General features: G+C 42.7%; 1 protein-coding gene across 2 annotated transcripts; it reads right to left on the reverse strand.

Moving 5' to 3' along the window:
- Positions 1–428: 428 nt before the first annotated feature.
- On the reverse strand, positions 429–16,365 carry WDR88 (WD repeat domain 88). 2 transcript variants are annotated; one of them, XM_081922629.1, is made up of 11 exons: positions 16,116–16,365; positions 14,749–14,859; positions 13,923–14,011; positions 8,946–9,009; positions 7,338–7,476; positions 6,476–6,605; positions 5,503–5,687; positions 4,683–4,765; positions 2,208–2,276; positions 1,735–1,827; positions 429–779 (listed from the first exon to the last, which is right to left on the reverse strand). In XM_081922629.1, exons 1-11 carry the CDS (start codon positions 16,209–16,211, stop codon positions 633–635), a joined length of 1,206 nt encoding a protein of 401 aa, XP_081778755.1. In that variant the 5' UTR covers positions 16,212–16,365; the 3' UTR covers positions 429–632. The 2 variants fall into 2 exon arrangements, with proteins under 2 accessions (XP_081778755.1, XP_081778756.1); XM_081922630.1 differs by lacking the exon at positions 16,116–16,365 and adding an exon at positions 15,974–16,079.
- Positions 16,366–19,459: the final 3,094 nt, after the last annotated feature.

A 19,459-nucleotide genomic window follows, 5' to 3' on the forward strand; every position in this document is an offset into this window, starting at 1 on the left:
TTGGTTGATGTTGAAATTCATGGGATCTGCAACTGGTGAAAATCTCCAAGACTGAATGTGAGAGGCATTCAAATGACGCTCTCTAAATGATAGAAATCAAACCTAACAGAGCTCCTAACAGAGCTTCCCTTGAATGTCAGCAACCTTCTCACACTTTCCTTTTCGAGGCTTTGATCAGATTGAAGCTTCTTCATGGCTTGCACACTATTTTGTGACATTTTGATTGCCCTAATAAAGGTATTGCTCTAGTGTGGATTTCAGAATTTAAAAGACCGCAAGTTTCACCTCTCAGCTGGACTGGTGTTGCTTAATGGCGCCCATGTTGTTTAATTGTTCCACACTAGATTGAGATTCATACGACTTTCATTTCGCATCACTGGGTTACTTTTTCAATTACATTTAAGAGAGGGCCACAGTGGAACTAGAAGTTGTGTAAATCCACTTGGCAGTACTTATTTTTTTATTTTACGCTTGTGAACCAGTAGGACATAGTAGTTCCTTCAAATGACTCTATTCCATAGGAATTTCAGTATGTAATTAAAGACTAAAAAAACAGTTCCGAATTCTGTATATGCAGGCAAATAACTTTTATCGCTTAAAAAAATTCCAGCAATGGCCTGTTGCTGATTCCTTTAAAAATCAGGAGGCAATGGAGGCAATGGAGGGGGATCTGGCAGAACACTTTCTTTGTAACTTGCCAGCCGACAGAAAACACAATTGATTTCTACTTTGTCTTCATCATTGTGGAAGAGCAGGAAAGACTTCTTACATTCTTCACACTAGATTTTTTTATATAGAAAAAAATAACATATAAGTGGTTCAGACAAGAGGAATTTCCATTCTAAAAACAAACTGACATGCAGACCCATTTTTGCAAATGCTAATGAATGCTTAGCAGAAATCACTCTATAAGAGACATTCAGCACGTGCTCCTAATTTTTTAGTAGCATTTTACTAGGTGACAGACCATATTGGGTTCACTTAAGTCCCATCAAAATGAGTGGGGCAAGATAAAAATGACTTAATTTCTTGGTTGCAGTGTAGTGCAATCCTGTATGCGTTCAGTCAGAAGCAAGCCCCATTGTGTTTAATGCTGCTTACTTCCAGGAAAGAACAGGATTGTAGCCTTACAACTCAATCCTAACCATGTGTGCTCAGAAGTAAGTTAAGACTGCAATTCCATCTGGAATCAATACATTGTTTCGGCAACCGTATTGCATCCTGCATTTGAGATGCACTGCAGTCAGTCTGTGCAGGGATGACGATGTACCCAGACACATACATATGCAAGCTTGCCTACCTTCCCCCCAAATTTTTGTGCTGCCATAGGAATGCTATGTTGGTAGCTCTTGTTCCTGTAGGAAAGGATGTGGAGAAAGCACCAGCTGGCTGCTGGGAGTTATAGTCCAAAAGATCTGGAAGCAGGGATGCACTATGGGATATGCAGCTTCCTGCTATTCAGATGTTCTCCTTTATGATGGTTTCCGATATTCAAGTGTGACATTCAAAACCAGTTCCAGATTTCATCCCTGACTTAAATCATGCTCTGCCCTTCAACATTCTTTGATCCAAAGGCTGTGAAATGCACCTGTGGCTCGCAGAATGGACTTTAGAGCACATAGGATTCTGAGGTTGGGGTTTGCTAAAAGGAAAAGGAGGCAGCATATGGACATACAAATAGAGGGAAACATTCTTGTAGGGTAGTTACATCCAGGAGAGGAATAAGAGACTGACCTTTGCTAACTTGGAGCCTCTTGTTCTAATGGCCTGGACCACCACAGGGACTTCATGGGCATCTGCAACGTCCCAAACTCTCAAAGTACAGTCCTGAAACAATGGAAGGATTTCTATCAATTTACAGCAGGGATGGGTAACCATTTTCAGGCCAAGGGCCACACCTTTGCATGTCATTGTGGGTGTGACTGAAATGCAAAAGTGGTCGTGGCCAATTTTTAAATATTTAAAATGGAGGGGATTGAGGTGTGGGTGGGTGTACAGTTACACATATTTCTTGGCACCACAGACTCAGCAGGAGGTTCATGAGAATGGTCTTCAAGGTTTTCTCTTTTTTTAGGACAAATTTGTCAGGGTTTTGAGGGGCCCACAAAAACCTTATGGGATTGAAGTATCACAATGCAGTCAGGAGTGGGAGGAAGACAGCCACTGAACTAAGTTTCCAATTATTTAACTAAGCTTACTGATGATACCTTTGAGGCAGATACAAGCCACTTCTTGTTGCTACTCAAGGCAATGTCTGTCACCCAACCTGCATGACCCTGCAAAGAAACAGTTTTCCGATTACACAAAAATGGGATTTTGTTCACCCTTAAGACATTTGTAGAGAGCCAAGTCCTACTGAACTAAGTGCAACATGCCTCTGAGTAAGTATGCTTATGGTTGCACTATTAGTTTCATTGTTATTTTATTTCAATACTACCGAAGGCCTTTTTCTGTTGTGAACGTCACAGATGAAAACTGCTTAGAGGTGCATTATAAGATGTATTCTACATTCAAGATATTTGGGGTGTGAGTCTTTTGTGACTCTCTGGGGGGGGGGACCCCATCTGTTTCTGGCATAATCTAATCAATACTTTGTATTTTTTCTTAAGCGCTTACATACAATTTTAATATATTATTTTAAATATAATATCTTCCACAGAACTTCATAGTGAATAGTTTTAATTACTGTTATGGAAGAACTATGGTTCTGTTTCCCTTTTCCGGCCGATGCATTTGTCATTCTGTCCGTTATGAGAAGGGGAGCAGCCCTACAAGAAAGGGGCCTCCTGTCAGGGTGGAAGTTCTGTTCTGATGCACACAAACATTGTCACCATTCCCTCCCATGGCACCCACGTGTGTCAGGGTTCAGCCCTGCACATTTGTTTTGTTTCTATATTGGCCAGAAAGCGAAGCTTCCACTCCCATGTGGTGCTGAGAAACATTGACAGGAAAGGGAAGGGAGAAGGTGGAGGCTGCCTTTTTTAAAAAAGAAAAAATATGGGACTGTCCCACTGCCTAGGAAGCTTTGAAGTGGGGAGTAAAGCAACTGGAGATGCTTTGCCTGTGAGTTTTAGTGTGTGTGTGTGTGTGTGTGAGAGAGAGAGAGAGAGAGAGAGAGAGAGAGAGAGAGAGAGAGAGAGAGAGAGAGAGCTGTGTTACATTTTGTTTTCTGTGTGGGATTTGTGTATTTCATATGTGCGTGCTTTCAGGGAGGGGAGGGGAGGGGAGTTCTCTGAGCACCATCACTTTTCCTTCCACGAAGTTGAATTGGCTTCTGGAGGCAAATACGTTTTGGCACTTGGGGCTCAGACCCAACCTCTGTCTTGCAACTCAGTTCCCTGGGCAAGTTATTTTCCTTTTGTGGCTAGCCAGGCTGCAGGGCAGCCATTTCTATTGTGGAGGTGCCCTACCTCTGGGCCGGTCCAAGACATTTGGGCACCTGAGGCGAATCGCAAACTGGCACTCCTCCCTCCCCAGCCACCAGGGAAGAAGCGAGGAATGAAGATCTACACCAGGAACAAGGAAGGAGTGAATATCGACATCAAGCACAGGGGGGGAGTGTCAAAGCATCTTTACCCAAGGGTTGAAGTCAGAATCAAGGGGGCATCACAGGGGATCTACTGTCCTTGCGGATCTGGCAACCCAAGGCAGTTGCCTCACTTTGCCTCATGGGTGAGCCAGCCCTGCCCTGTCTGCAAGAGTTTATCAAATTTTGAACTGTGCCCACAGCCCCAAAAGAGGCTGGGGACCTTTAACCAACCTCAATCATTATTGAATATACAGGCCTCATGATATTATGGTTACTTACAAGTGAAAAGTTAAAGCTATGGTTTTCCCAGTAGTGATGTATGGAAGTGAGAGCTGGACCATAAAGAAGGCTGCTCACCGAAGAATTGATGCTTCTGAATTATGGTGCTGGAGGAGACTCTTGAGAGTCCCATGGACTGCGAAAAGATCAAACCTATCCATTCTGAAGGAAATCAGCCCTGAGTGCTCACTGGAAGGACAGATCGTGAAGCTGAGACTCCAATGCTTTGGCCACCTCATGAAAGAGAAGACTCCCTGGGAAAGACCTTGATGTTGGGAAAGATGGAGAAGGAGAAGGGGACGACAGAGGACGAGATGGTTGGATAGTGTTCTCGATGCTACCAGCATGAGTTTGACCAAACTGTGGGAGGCAGTGGAAGACAGGAGTGCCTGGCATGCTCTGGTCCATGGGGTCACGAAGAGTCGGACACGACTAAACAACAACACAAGTGAAAATATTGGGTGTACAATTGCTGTTCAAAAAACTGTGATGTTTGATCATGAACCACCCTAGGAATTATGGTTTAGTTTCCTAGCAACCACAACTCAATGGCTTAGTACCAAAGGTGGGAATGTGCAGAATATGGCTTCTGAATTGCACTATCAGGAGATATGTGGGCACTGCTCAATGGATCAGCTATAAAAGCAGAGAGATTGTCAGTGCTTTAAACATTGTTACTGGATATCAAACATGACATGAAGAGATGGAGAAAAAAAGAAACACCAATTTAATTATTCTTATAGAAAGAGCATTTTAAGAAAAAATTATCTTTCATTTAGGAACTGATCTTGCATAGTCAGTTGAAGTTTCACAGCTAACTTCTGCAGAAGCAAAATTAAGTCCTCCTTTGCCCAGGCAAATGCTTACACAGTACCTTTAAACATAGCTTTTTATATGCCTCTCGCGAGTCCCAGATAACGATTGTTTTGTCATAACCTCCAGACACCACAAGCGATGCTGAAATATAAAATTATGCCTTGTGCTTTGTTATTAAATAAACTAAGATTCATTCATGCAGGAAAAAGTGAATGAATATTTGACTTTTAATACAACTGAAACACTGCATTAAGAATACTAAGCTAGATCTTTCTATATAATAAAAATGTAAAAATGTCATCACGCAGCTCCCATTGGGAGATTTCTAGGCCACATCACAGGCCTGGATTTGCAGGAAGTCATGGTAGGGGAGGGGAGCAAAAGTGAAGGTGTGTTGCAAAACAACTGCGGTAATGGCATGAGAGCGAGAAGGGGGGGAAGTGGTGGTTTAAAACAATGGCAAGCGTTTGAGTAAAGTGAGGATGGAAGCATACTGATACGGGGAAAGTGGCTATTTTAAACAGTGGCAGAGGTTTGAATGGAACAAGCAGGGGCTGACACAGCATCATAGAGCTTGACATTTTATTTCTCTGCTCAGACATGTTCACCTAACAGTAGATCTTAATGAGCTTATCAATTAAGGAGTGCTCTAGAAGGCTGACTGAACAACAATCTACCGTAAGTCATCAAGTTCAGTCTACCTCAATTAAACGAGCAACCTTTTAATCAAAACGGAAAATCATTTCATTCTGAAAGTTGAGAACTTAATTAGTGGTTTGAGCATGACCCCTGTGACTCATCTGAAATAAACACACTTTTCTTTCACATTTATACATTTGTGTAGAAGGTGCCATTATACGACATTTCACATTACTCACCATCCTTACTAATATCACAGCAGCCAACTATTCCTATGTGGCCCTGATCCAAAATAATGGGTCCATGAGAACGGAACTCCCCTGTCCTGATATCCCATAACTTTACAACTTCATCCCAACCTGCTGTGCACAAATAATGGCCATCCAAGGAGAAACGGCAATCTGCAATTGCATTGGTGTGTGCCCTGAAAAAGATGTGCAGATCACTGCAGCAGGATACCATCAAATTTACAGTCTTGACTCTTCTGTAGGGCACACTATTTGACCTCAACCCTGGTACTGCAGAAAAAACCCAGTTACTGGTCAGTTGCTGCTCTTTCTGGCTATCCTCATAACTGCAAATGCTTTTTGTCCCAGGCACACAATGCACTCCAAAGGCTAGCTTTGGAGAATCACCTGTGAAGTGCAAGTAAAAGTAACACTAGTCTGGACATGGTAGATAAGAAGAAAAGATGAGTTGGGGCCAAGGATGTTCTGAGTACAAACAGACATACTTTTAAAAATGGACTCCTGTTTCCTTTCTTTCTCAGAAAAACGGTTTGGCTTAAAAAGAAAAAGAAAAAGTGCTATGAAATTAATGAAACAAACACTCTTTCATTAAAGGACCATTTTGTTAATATTTTTTAAAATTATGTCTGGAAAAGCATTAAAAACGGATAGTGTGGATATACTGAGCTGTGGTAGGTTCAGCTGCCTGATACGTCACTGCCAAAATCAAAATAGTACTTTCTGAAAAGCACATTAAAATCTTTTGAAAAGCTGAACTCTCAGCACTCACAAGTGGGAAAACACAGGAGGGTGACTATTATGTGGATGGGCCTCCTATAAAATGAGTGTGAAAAGTAGATTCCAAAATTAACATCTAGTTTAGTGCAAGTGGCCACATTACCCATTTAACTGCTACAGATTTTACACTAATAGGAAGCAGACTTCACGAGAGCCACATCAGTAGCTGCTTCACTGTCTCTTTTACCGCTCAATTGTGACTGTGGTAGACTGTGCTATAATATCCCAGAATTTTAAAGACATGTCAGATGACACTGTAGCTATTCGTTGGTTCTGAGGATCAAAACGACACCTTCTCACTGTGCTTCTGTGATACTCTGAAAGAAAGAAACACTCCAAGAAACAGGCTGCAAGCACTTTGGACAAGGTTAGAGCTACCAGCTAGTCTGATGGTTACTCACATCTGAGTTTCAGCTTATTGTCATGGTTTTGTTTTTTTAATGTACGTCTCTATAGTTCCAAAACACAGCAGGAACTGAAACACTTGCACACACAATAACTAAGCATCTAAGTATGGGACAAAATGTCAGTTTAATAATGCTGAAGTAGTGACAGTAATACTGGCTTATTATTTTTTTGGAGTCAGTTTACCCACCCGCCCACCACTTGATTCCCAATTTATTCAACTTTTAGCAATTTTACACATCAAAAACTAGCCTTAGAATTCACTCTGTTAATTCAATTGGCTCAATTTTGTGCCATAGGAATGTGTCCTCAGGAGATATATGTGGTGTGTGGTGGGTCAGCCTGGATGATACCCATTGGTCCCTTCCAAACCTGTGATCCTGTGCAAGGTTAGAATCTACAAGAGGAAACCTGGTAAACTGGTCAGACTAGTTCCTTTGTACAAAGACATGCTCCTTCTAGGGTGATATGTAAGAAATCCATATATACTCTAGATTCAGGTAAACATGTATCAATATGCAAACGGGCAGCCAAACAGAATCGTATCCTGTACACGTCCCACTGAAATGAGAGGCATGTGTATGTCTGGGAGTCATTCAACAGGTATAAAGAAAAGGATCGTGACCAAGTTTGAAAAATGTTACCTCTGACATATGCCACCTTTTTCGCATCTTCTGCACCACAAATGAATAAAGCATTTTCCAAATCTGAACTGGAGGCGACGTATTTGCCATCGTGAGAAATATGGCATGAAGTCACAAGGCCATCCTGCTCAAGAGTCCACTGAAGAAGAGAAGAGAAGCCCTTGAGGTTATGCTTTTAGGGTTAACCATTCGCCAAGGACCAAACTTATACGCACATGAGCCCAGATGCAGCTCAAGTTACTTGTGACTGAGACCAAGGCGACACTCCCACCATGTACCTGGCAGTGTGCAGAGGGCAGACTGGATCACGCTCACGGGTTTTTTAAAAAATATATTTAACTCACTTCTAAGCATTTATACAAGATGTGACCGGAAAGTTCGGTGAACGGTCACAGAAATCGGACAGCGAGAAATACTCAAACATACAACCAGCATCAGAAACCCACAAAATGCTCAAAATTGTGTACAGAGATGAAGCTGTAACCTGAAAGACAGTGTATGAGTGGTTTAAGCATTTCCACGAAGGTCGGCAAACAATCGAAGATGTCCAAGCTGCTGTGACAAGGGAACTGAAAGCAGTATGAAAAGAGGACTTCTCCAGAAGTTTCCAACAGTTCTACAAACCTTGTCAACGCTGCATTGTATCAGAGGGGGCCTACTTTGAAGCCCTGTAAGCTGTGTATGTTCGAATATTTCTCACTGTCCGATTTCTGTGACCATTCACCGAACTTTCCGGTCACACCTTGTATTTATGCCTCAGAACATTCTGAGATAAGGCTATGGTTCACGCCCGCCCCAGTCCTGTTTAGTAGGAACAGTAAGTAAGTACTGAAAGCTTAATCCTGGTCAGAGCCAGAATCCTGGACAGAGACAGAAATCATATATGAATACATGAAATGCAGCACACGTTTATCTTTTGCTATAATTTTTTTTAATTGTTTTGGTTTTTTAATCACATGATCAAAATCTGTACCAATTGAATTAGACCATTAGGGTGGAACCAAACATTACACACAAAGGAATTTAACCCATTCTTATGGAAGGCCCTCCACATGAACGCTTGCTTGACACCCATTCAGATATGTCATGCTGGTTGGTGCCAAAGACCTTTCTGTTTTCCCAGGACTTTCACTCTAAGATGTTCTGTCACTGGCTGCTGTTTTCACACAGTTTCTGACTGTATACTTAATTTTTAAAATTATATTTCTGATTTTTGTTAGCTTATCCTTGAAATCCGTTTGAAGCCCAGGCAAAAATCCCCACAGAAAAATCAACGTTTGTTCGAGAAAAGTCATTTTGGGAGGAGTTGATTTGCAGCAGACAACTGCTGAGATTACTGTATTATTGTTATTTATTAAATTTATATACCAACCTTTATCTGAAGATCACAGGCCGGTTGACAACATAAAAACACAAAATGCATAACATAATAGTAATAGGAAAAACTATAACCCCACTACCACCAATTTTCACTGCAAGAAGCTTCACCAAACTATTCCCCCATTGCAAATGACTGCATGTGTTTGCAAGGATAAACATTTGAGTAAAAGGGAAGTTTAGTTTCTAGTGGTTAAATAGGGGGATTTAGATAAAAAAATCAATACATACAAGCACTTTCCCTGTTTCAGTATCCCAGGCCCTTAGACTTTTATCATATGATGCTGTTATCAACCTAAAACATTAAACACACTTACATGTTGAAAGACAGCAAAAACATTTGATTCATGCTAATTAATTATTATTATTAAGATAGCAATAACGTAGCTTACGAATGTGCTTTATGCTCTTTATGAAAGATTCATCCTCCATCATATATAGTGGTACCTCAGGTTACATACGCTTCAGGTTACATTCGCTTTAGGTTACAGACTCCGCTAACCCAGAAATAGTGCTTCAGGTTAAGAACTTTGCTTCAGGATGAGAACAGAAATCGTGCTTCAGCGGCGCGGCAGCAGCAGGAGGCCCCATTAGCTAAAGTGGTGCTTCAGGTTAAGAACAGTTTCAGGTTAAGAACGGACCTCCGGAACGAATTAAGTACTTAACCCGAGGTACCACTGTATAGTATTTAGTGCTCGTCCACACTTCTGCTTGTTCCCTGCCTCAAAAGCATGAGTTGGAATGGTTTTCTGCTTAACTTGGGATTTCTAGGCGTGGGTCAAGCGGTTTCCCCCTTGCCCAGCTCCTTTCGCAGGGAAAACCTGCTCTTTAGTGCAAAATAGGAGCAAATGTAAATCTGGATAAAACCGAAAGACACTATAGATGTGTCTTCAAATACTACAGCTCCATTTTGTTCATTAGAGTTACACTCAAACCGGAAACTGGGATGTTCCACATTTGCAAAGCAACTGGTGCTCTCTCTCTCTCTTTTATGTGATGTGCTTATGGAGGAAGCAGAAAACCCTGGGAAGCAGGAAAATACAAACCGCTCACTCGGCTCATAAGATATTTAAGGGGGGGAATCATCTGACTTAGTTGTGGCCACTGGGTAGGATGGAATTGTTTCTCAAAATCCCAGTGCCAGCCCACTTTTAAAGTGGCAACAAAAATGTCTGCCCCTATAGCAATTAAGGAGCCGAGCCAGGAGGAATGTAACTAATGAGGAATCCTATGTTCTCTGGGGCCTTGTTCCTTCCCCCTGTGTAACATTATGCAGAAGCGGCATACATTAAATATCTCCCACTGCAGTTAATAGACAGCCTCAGACAACCACTTTTCTCAGTCCCACAGCATCAGGTAAAGGTACCCCTGCCTGTACGGGCCAGTCTTGACAGACTCTAGGGTTGTGTACTCATCTCACTCTATAGGCCGGGAGCCAGCGCTGTCCGCAGACACTTCCGGATCACGTGGCCAGCGTGACGAAGCTGCATCTGGTGAGCCAGCGCAGCACACGGAACGCCGTTTACCTTCCCACTGGTAAGCGGTCCCTATTTATCTACTTGCACCCGGGGGTGCTTTCGAACTGCTAGGTTGGCAGGCGCTGGGACCGAGCAGCGGGAGCGCACCCCGCCGCGGGGATTCGAACTGCCGACCATGCGATCGGCATGGTGGGTTTTACCCACAGCACCACCCGCGTCCCTACAGCATCAGGAGTCCAACTAATTCTGCAAGCCTCCACAGCCCATCACCACATGATTGCAAGGTGCCTCTGGAGAAATTGTACCTTGTGTATTAAGGCCTGCTGAATGGAGCCACATCACTCTCAGAGTCATACAGGTAGACTCCATAAGTTACAAGTCTGTGCTGTTCCATTGGCCCATGTTCCCAAGTTAGCTCTGTTTGGCTGTGCCCCTGGGTGCTATACACAGTGCTAAGAGAGCAGGAAGGCTGGGATCCTGGGAGGCTGATCAAGCCAGTCCGCCTTCTGCAGTGCCTATGTGGTGGTGCAGTTGCTGTCTGGAGCAGTCCTGCTGTGCCCTCACCTAAAATAACTGCTGGTAGAGCAACCTGGCAGGTAAACTTTGCCTTGTGGGAATCGTTTTTATGACCTCCTGAACTGAAACTCAAATCCAACCTCGGTGCTCTTTCACACTAATCCTCCCGGAAGCTTCTGGTGCTGCTCTGTATGAGTTTACTCTATTACAGTGGTACCTTGGTTCTCAAACTTAATCCGTTCCAGGAGTCCGTTCCAAAACCAAAGCGTTCCAAAACCAAGGCACGCTTTCCCGTAGAAAGTAATGCAAAACAAATTAATCCGTTCCAGACTTTTAAAAACAACCCCTAAAACAGCAGTTTAACATGGATTTTACTAACGATACCATTGATCCATAAAGTGAAAGCAATAATCAATGTACTGTACTATAAAATAAATAAGACAGTATTGTATATGATAAAAATGAAAATTTATTTTTCTTCTTCTCTGCACTAATGATACTCATTGTTTGGGTGGGGGGCTTTTTATCCATTTCTGCAATCAATCAATCAGTAGCTGAACTGGGTTCCACACAGTCACAAAAACAGATTAACAGAAATAGCCTCAAAAACAAAAAATAAATAGCAAAAACAAAAGCACCAAACTTAATCCATTCCAGAAGTCCATTTGACTTCTGAAACGTCTGAAAACCAAGGCACAGCTTCTGATTGGTGCAAAGGCCCCAGAAACAACAGCCGACAGCTGCAATGGACGTTCAGCTTCCAAAAAACGTTCAAAAACTGGAACACTTATTTCCGGGTTTTTGGAGTTTGAGAACCAAAGTGTTTGAGAACCAAGGCATTTGAGAACCAAGGTACCACTGTATAGGCATTTCTGCTCTTCCTTGACCATGCAACCATCTCCTCTTGCAAAGAATATAAAATACTCTGTTCACACAGAGACACCCAGCAGAATGGGAGTGGTTGGCATGGTCTGATGATGAGTGTTTTGAGGAAGCATTTGGGCCACAGCAGGTCTTGAGCTTTCTCCTAGGTAGACCTTGCACTTCCCGTGCTTGTTTCCCACCTATTGTGCTCTGAAGCTGGCTGGGAGTTGTGACTGGAACAGTCCTCCTTTCTTCCCTGTTGGCCTGCTTGGCAAAAGGCTAGCTGCTGCAGACGGCTTGTGTTTGCGCTGCCAGACAATTTGTACCCATGTCAGACAGCCTTGGAGTCTGTGGCAGCTGCCCTGCTTCCAACTGCAACACGGTGGAGAAGCAACTGCGTCTCGTGCTGGTTGCCTGGTTTTCCGTGCATAGACTAGGCAAAAAAACATTCAAGCTTCACCACATCCTGCCTTATATCATGGGGTCATTCAGCTGTCGCCCCCGCATGGCTAATATAGGGTTGTCGTTGGGAAACGGGGCAGAATTGCCAGAGATGCAATCTCTGCACTGTTGATGTTGTTGCTATTATGGCTTTTGTTCCTATGGTGACTCTTGAAATGTTGCCTCTGCTGCTGATGGCTGTGCACAGAATCCCAACGATGGAGTGATGGATGCCTGATGTACTGAGACCACAGGATTGAGCTGTCATTGGACTCAATTTAGAATTTGTGTGCTATTCTGATTATGAGGTTTTCTGGGGCTAGCTTTCCTGTGCATTTTCCGGCAGCTGATGTTGCTTGGTAACTGCTCTGTCATTGACACAGCAGTAAAAAAAAAAGCACTAAGGTCCATTATACAACAAAGATATTCAATTATATTTATTCCAAGGTGGATAAGTATCTATATTTGTCTCCCACGGTTTATTTTTCAGCACCCTCCACTAGACCAAAATAACATTTTTTCTTGACTAACCCAGAACGTAAGCACTGTTATCCTAATGGCCTTTCAGTATTTTGGCAATTAATGCAGTGGTCTGGTCTGTGCATCCTTTTAAACCATAAGAGACATTTCGCTCTGGTGTAAGACGAATGAGCAGTGAGCTGGTTCATGTAGCTTAAAAGTCCCAGCTACTCCTGGCCACACAATGCTATGAGCAAAAAACCGCAAAGTCTTGACTTGATGTGTCATCTGAACTCAGGCTCAGCCTGTGAGTTATTTTTTCTTCGATGAACAGTAGCCCAGGTTTGTTCTTGGCTTAGCACTCATGGGTTGTTGGGGAAAACAAGCAGCCCAGGTTCAGATGACAGGACAATGCGAAGTTCATGATTTATTTCAGCACAGTCAGGAGCAAAGGAGGAGCAAAGCAGGGATTTTTGAGCATGCTGGGCATTGGCGTGAAATTGCAGTTAAACATTAGGTATGGTTTAACGTGGCATGAAGATGATTTTGTTATCATGCTTGTTTGCTTTCCTCTTATCTATAACCAGTTTGGATAGCTAATGTCTCTTCTAAATTAATTAGCCATAATGCAAAAGCATTGATTTAATTGGATATATTGTACTGATTTGCATCGCTGTTGTCTTTTAATGAATAGAGTTAAAAAAACAAAACAGTGGTTTATAGAAACTCTTCATGCTTCTTAGCTGGCTCTCCACTCAGTTCTGACAACAGCTGCACTGGTGTCTTAAATTCAGCAATGTGGCAAATAAATGTGGGAGCAAAAGGAGGATTAGCTTATTTCCGTCCCTTGAAGATGGCTCTGCAAAACTGTACATCTCCACACAGAATTTTCTTCTCCTATCAGCTGCACTCACTGAATGCATCTGATCTCTGCAAGTGGCATGAGGATGGTGTCTGGTGAGACCCCAGCCACCCCACCATCTTCCATTTGTCCCAATATGAACTCATGGAGTAGCCCTGCAGATATATGCTCCTCTCTTGGCTCCTCCACATTGCAGCAGCCAGACTCAGTGGCAACACTCTCTCCCAAGGAATAATTGTTACATCTCTTGCAGCAAATACAACAGTTTTGTGGCACCTTAAAGACTGGCATCTATAACATGGCATAAGCTTTTGCGGACTTCATTACATGTGGTAGTAATACTATATCAACACTGAGTTAAAATCTAATTATTCTATTTACTTTTTTTAATAAAAAAGATTCAAGTATTTTATAAAGATATATATAACAACACAGTAATATTTTTTCTTACTGGCTTTCTAAGGCAGGACTGCATTGACCGTTCTGTTTTGTCATCATTCTTTTCCCTGTTCCTATAAACCCACTTTGCTGAATATAATTAGTTCCTTGGCTTACTAATTAATATATAAAATGCAACAGTGTTATCACCTTTTATTATCAGGACTCAGGCAGCATTCAGAAATGGGCCCAGTGTGCTCACCTTCAAAGGTCTGAATACAGACAGCACCGGCAATATCCTTCAGGAAATAAAGATAAACTTGGTTATTCAGTAGTGTGTTCAGACTGAAAAAGACAATGAAGGCTAATTCATAGCACATATTTTTTCACTTAATTATTCTAAATAGTTTTGCTTATAAGCTGCCTGCAGAACTTGCGTCCGATAAATCAATTACCTCTGTTTACCTGATGAAGCCACATGATACACTGGCTGCATGATACATTTATCTCTTCAAAAATAACTATTTTGGGCTATTTGAAGGCAAATGCAACCACACAGGGCATAAATTGTATTCTTATTCTCTGCCCAGTGTCTCAGGTTCAGAGGTACCCACAATGCAAAAGTGGAATGTTTTTCCCACATTTCCATTTATATTATTTATAACTTCTAACCTTTCTACTCTTTTTTTAAACATAATATATACCGAACCATCACCACACCCTACAAAAATGAGCTCTGTAGGCCAAGTGTTCATTGTGCAAGTGGTGGGAAAGTTACCACTTTAATTTGGCAACTAAAATTGTGTCAAATACTTTACAGTTCAATCCTATATATGTCATTTCAGAAATAAATTCCACTGAGTATAATGGGACTTACTCCAAGCTGAGTGTGCAAAGGAGCGCGACCTTAGAGTGTATGTTTGGTACTTTCAACAATGATTCACTTAACCTTTGTGCTAATATGATAAACTACGGTTTAGACTTCAGAGCAATATGATCAATTAGATTTCTTGTTTCAGGTCTGTAACAAGCTTACCCAGAGTTTCACTGTGCTGTCATAAGAGCCTGAAAGAACTTTTGTTTCATCAAAACAGAAATGACAGGAGGTCACAGCTGCTGAATGTCCTTTTAAAATTTTAAAATGAATCTGTGAAAGAACAGAGTATCTCATGTTATCTTCTGTCAATGTTTTTTTGTAGATACACCAGTCAAGAACAGGGCTGTACAAAGTGTAATTAGAAATACCTTCTGTTCTGTCAGTTTCTCTCTTGCACGTCCACTGAAGCCAATTTACATGAATCCTGAGCAAATGGATCACTGGAGCAGTGGCGTAGCGTGGGGGGTGCAGGGGGGCCCGGGCGCAATATCTGGGGGTTAGGGTTAGGGGGCGCAAATCCATGGGTTAGGGGGCGCAAATTACTTGCCTTGCCCCGGGTGCTGACAACCCACGCTATGCCACTGCACTGGAGTCTATTTTAAATCTCTCCACATGTGAATTGGTTCCTGGTGGCTGCTGATGGTTGTGTGAAGTGGCTGCCACTGGCTTCCTAACATTTTTATCTGGGTCTGAAGAAAGGTGCTACATGACACCCCTGATACTTTATCTTAACCAGAACTGCAATCCTAATCTCATTTCCCAGGGAGTAAACCCTACTGAATGCAATAGGTCTTACTCCTGAGCAGACATGGTTAGAATTGCACTGAGTGACTTTCAAGAGATTTCCTTATCAGGTGACTACCAACATTTCTTAGATGAAAATAGGGATGTCTCATTCCATAACGATAATTTTACTATTTATACTGCCACACATCTTACTGGGTTGCCCCAGCTTCCAACATATATAAAAACATAATTAAACATTAAACAATCCCTTCTCTATACAGGATTGCCTTCAGATGGCAGGGAGGGTTCAGATAACGCCATACCCTCCAACATTTCTCCAATGAAAATAGGGACTTCTTATGGAAAAGCAGGACATTCTGGGATCAAATCAGAAACCAGGACCGTTTCTCTAAATCAGGGATGTCCCTGGAAAATAGGGACACCTCCGCAGTCCTACTCAGGATTAGATCTATGGGCGTAGCCAGGATTGGGGGGGCAGGCCTTTTGTTGGGAGTGCAAAACCTCAGTTTGCTATGTATTTTTATTGATTGGGGGGCAGCTGCCCCTCCCTGCCTACGCTCATGATTAGATCCATTGAAATTAATCAGCAGGACTAATTTAAGAGGGGTCCACCCTTACAACAGGACTAATACCATACCACCCAATGATGCACCGCTTCTTGCAGGAACGAGAAGTCGATGTTAATCAAAGAAATAAATCCACTGACAGGTAACTTGCGCCGCCCCATTATCACGCGGTCCTTACAACTCGCCCCACCCGCTTCGCCTCCGCCACCCCACCTTGGCCAACTTCTCATGGTCCCCCTCCCAGGCCTGCGGCGAGCGGGTCTCGGTGGCCAGGGGGTCGTCCGGGCAGACCATCGGCGGAGGCGCCATCTCCAAGGGCGGGAACCCTCCCCTCCCTTCCCCGACGGCGGAGGCAGCTACTCCGGGGGTCGCTTTCCCTCCTGCTCCTCCGCCGGCGGCGGCCTCCCAAACGCTTAGCAACCGGCCTGGCTCGCGGCTTCTCCCGCCAGCCCCTTCCTCCTCTCCGCCGCCTTCCCCCCGTGCCTCCCCTCTAGGCCTGAGGCGAAGCCGTACGCCCGGATTCCGAGATCACCGAGCGCTTCTCGGCTTCCTTTCCGGGAAAAGGCTCGGCGCCGCTTATGGGAGCAGAGTTTGCACCTCTGAAAACAAATCGGGAATTTGTACTCTGCACAAGCCCTGGGGCACTCTCCTTGACGGCTCAGAGCGCAAGGTTTTTGTTTTTTTTTTTAAAAAATCATATTCATTTAAAGAAAAAAACAAGTATTTTGAGTACAGTAAAGTACTAGGTTTGTCAAAAGGCAATTACAAACCTAGACAGCATCTTAAGCAGAGACATCACCTTGCCAACAAAGGTAACCGTATAGAAAGCCATGGTTTTCCCAGTAGTGATGTATGGAAGTGAGAGCTGGACCATAAAGAAGGCTGATCACCGAAGAATGGATGCTATTGAATTATGGTGTTGGAGGAGACTCTTGAGGGTCCCATGGACTGCAAGAAGATCAAACCTATCCATTCTGAAGGAAATCAGCCCTGAGTGCTCACTGGAAGGACAGATCCTGAAGCTGAGGCTCCAATACTTTGGCCACCTCATGAGAAGAGAAGACTCCCTGGAAAAGACCCTGATGTTGAGAAAGATGGAGGGCACAAGGAGAAGGGGACGACAGAGGACGAGATGGTTGGATAGTGTTCTCGAAGCTACAAACATGAGTCTGACCAAACTGCGGAAGGCAGTGGAAGACAGAAGTGCCTGGCGTGCTCTGGTCCATGGGGTCACGAAGAGTCAGACACGACTAAACGACTAAACAACAACAACAGAGTACAACGCATGTGCATAAACACACGTATCAAAATCAAGAACATTTTCTGGGAAGGCTAGAAAGAAACTGCTACGTATAAGGTGATAGACAACAACCCACCAACCCCAAAATAAAGTGTTTGCCCCTCAGTAGTGGATATTTGTAATGCAATCTTAGGCACTTCTATTCCTGCTGAGTTCAGTGGCGCTGACTTGGAGGTAGGTGGATCATGGGACAGCTGAAGTTAATAGCCCAGTAGCTTATTTGCACTTAAGTTTGATACACAAAACACAACAAAAAAGAAACGTCAGCTTTTATGGCCCAGAGCAGGGAGCTGAGGGTTTGCTTTGGGTCACACAACTAATCACATAATCACACATCCAGCCATGGGCGTAGCTGCCCCCCCATCAATAAAAATACATAGCATACTGAGGTTCTGTCCCTCTCCTCCCAGATCCTGGCTATGCCAGCAGTCTCCTCTGTAAACTAAGTCTTGAATCACATCTAAGCCTACACTTCTCTCTTTTTAAATGCTAGTGTTTTTATTTAGATCTCATTGATGTACAGGCATGCATTTTTGTATAAATGTTTTTTAAATTTAATTTTGATATATATAAAAGGAGGGAAAGAGCAGAAAAAGTCCACGTCGATAATGTAGGTATAATAACAAAACCCAACAGTAAGGAAAATGGATCACATCATGCTGATCATTGTAATTTAACAAGGGATCAAATCAAGAGTTTGCTGGCTGTTGCAAGTAATGTTTGCCAAAGTATGTTACAAAATCTCAGCAAATAGTGGGAAAGGCGTCAGGTTTAGCAAGATCCTACAGTGCCTGAAGATGGAACGTAAGCTTTTCAGAAAGAGCCATGTTCCACACTTTTTGTACTACACAAGGATGTCCATGTTTTGTAAAGTTTTAATTTTTCCACAATGGTCAACTCAGGCAGCTACCAATAAAGAAAAGCAAAATATATTGAAACAGAACATCTTGGTTACGGTATTTCCTTTGAAGATGGAGAGAAGGGCCAGCTGCAGTCTCATCTAAATTGCTCCTATTATTGCAGTCCTAGGTCTCGAGGCATTTCCACCATCACTTTATTTATTTCATGAAATTTATACACTGCTTGAATGCAAAAAATTTTTTTAAAAATTAAAGGGGTTTACCAAAAAAACAACAATAAAATTATTATAAAGTGAAAATAAGTACCACATTCGGGGGCCACATTAGACAAAAGACATTTGAACTGGGGCTCTGTCTCACTTATGCCAAAGTTTTAACGCTGTTTCCCTAGTATGGACTGAAATAGATTTCAATGGTTTTTTCCATTCATATTTTATCCTACTGTCTTACCTTCCCATAGATTTTTGTACAGCTAAAACCCTTTATTTCCGTGAACTAGGGCCTTTCCAAACCCCATATTTAAGATGATAGCCTCCCAATCTTGCTGGAGATCTAGTGTGTGGATCTGACCACAGATGGTCTATCTGATATACTTGCATCTATCCTGCATCCAGGTCACCAAAGTCCAGATGAAGCTGCTCCTGGGTGACAGGAACATCATAATGAAAAAACACACATTATGATATAACCTTGTTTCCCATTTTGACCCTATGATAAGGTAGGATCCAAAACAGGAGTAAGAGACTGCAATGTGGTCAGTGGTGAGTAGACTGGAGAATTAAGAACTGTGACATATTCTCCATACTGGAAATGTACTCATACTAAAAGGGTTTTTAAAACAACAACAAACCACAACCATATTACTATTTTGAATGGTAGTATCCACAAGAGCCCCAGGTCTAGCACATTTTTCCTCTTAAGGCTGTCCGATGCTTGTTTTGTCATCAAAATAGGGGATATTTGGCAAACCTGGAATGCCCCATAGTACAGAGCAATATTGTAGGGACAGGCATTTGTCAAGGTCTTGTGCTGAAGGAAAAGTATTGGACTCAATGCAATTCAGTGCCATATAACAGAAAACACTTTTTTTGGATGTGTGGGGTAAATGTTGTGTGGGGCTCATACATTGGAAGCTCAACTTTCTCCCTCCGCTCTCTAATGTGCTGTAGTGGTTATAGGGTACAAAACTTTTCCATCCTTCCATAAAACCCCTCTAAATCCCATAGAATTTCTATTACGGCACAAAAGCAACTATCAATATGCACGACTTATGGTACATCTGGCACTTGAATGCAGGTAATTCCATTTCTCCCCTCCCACACTGAGGATGCTTTCTGCAGCTATTGAGCATGCTCAGTCCTCTTTGGGCCATCCTCTCCCCCCCCCCCCCACTTTTA

The sequence above is a fragment of the Podarcis melisellensis genome (assembly GCF_964234715.1).
Source record: "Podarcis melisellensis genome assembly, chromosome: 8".
Taxonomy (NCBI): domain Eukaryota; kingdom Metazoa; phylum Chordata; class Lepidosauria; order Squamata; family Lacertidae; genus Podarcis; species Podarcis melisellensis.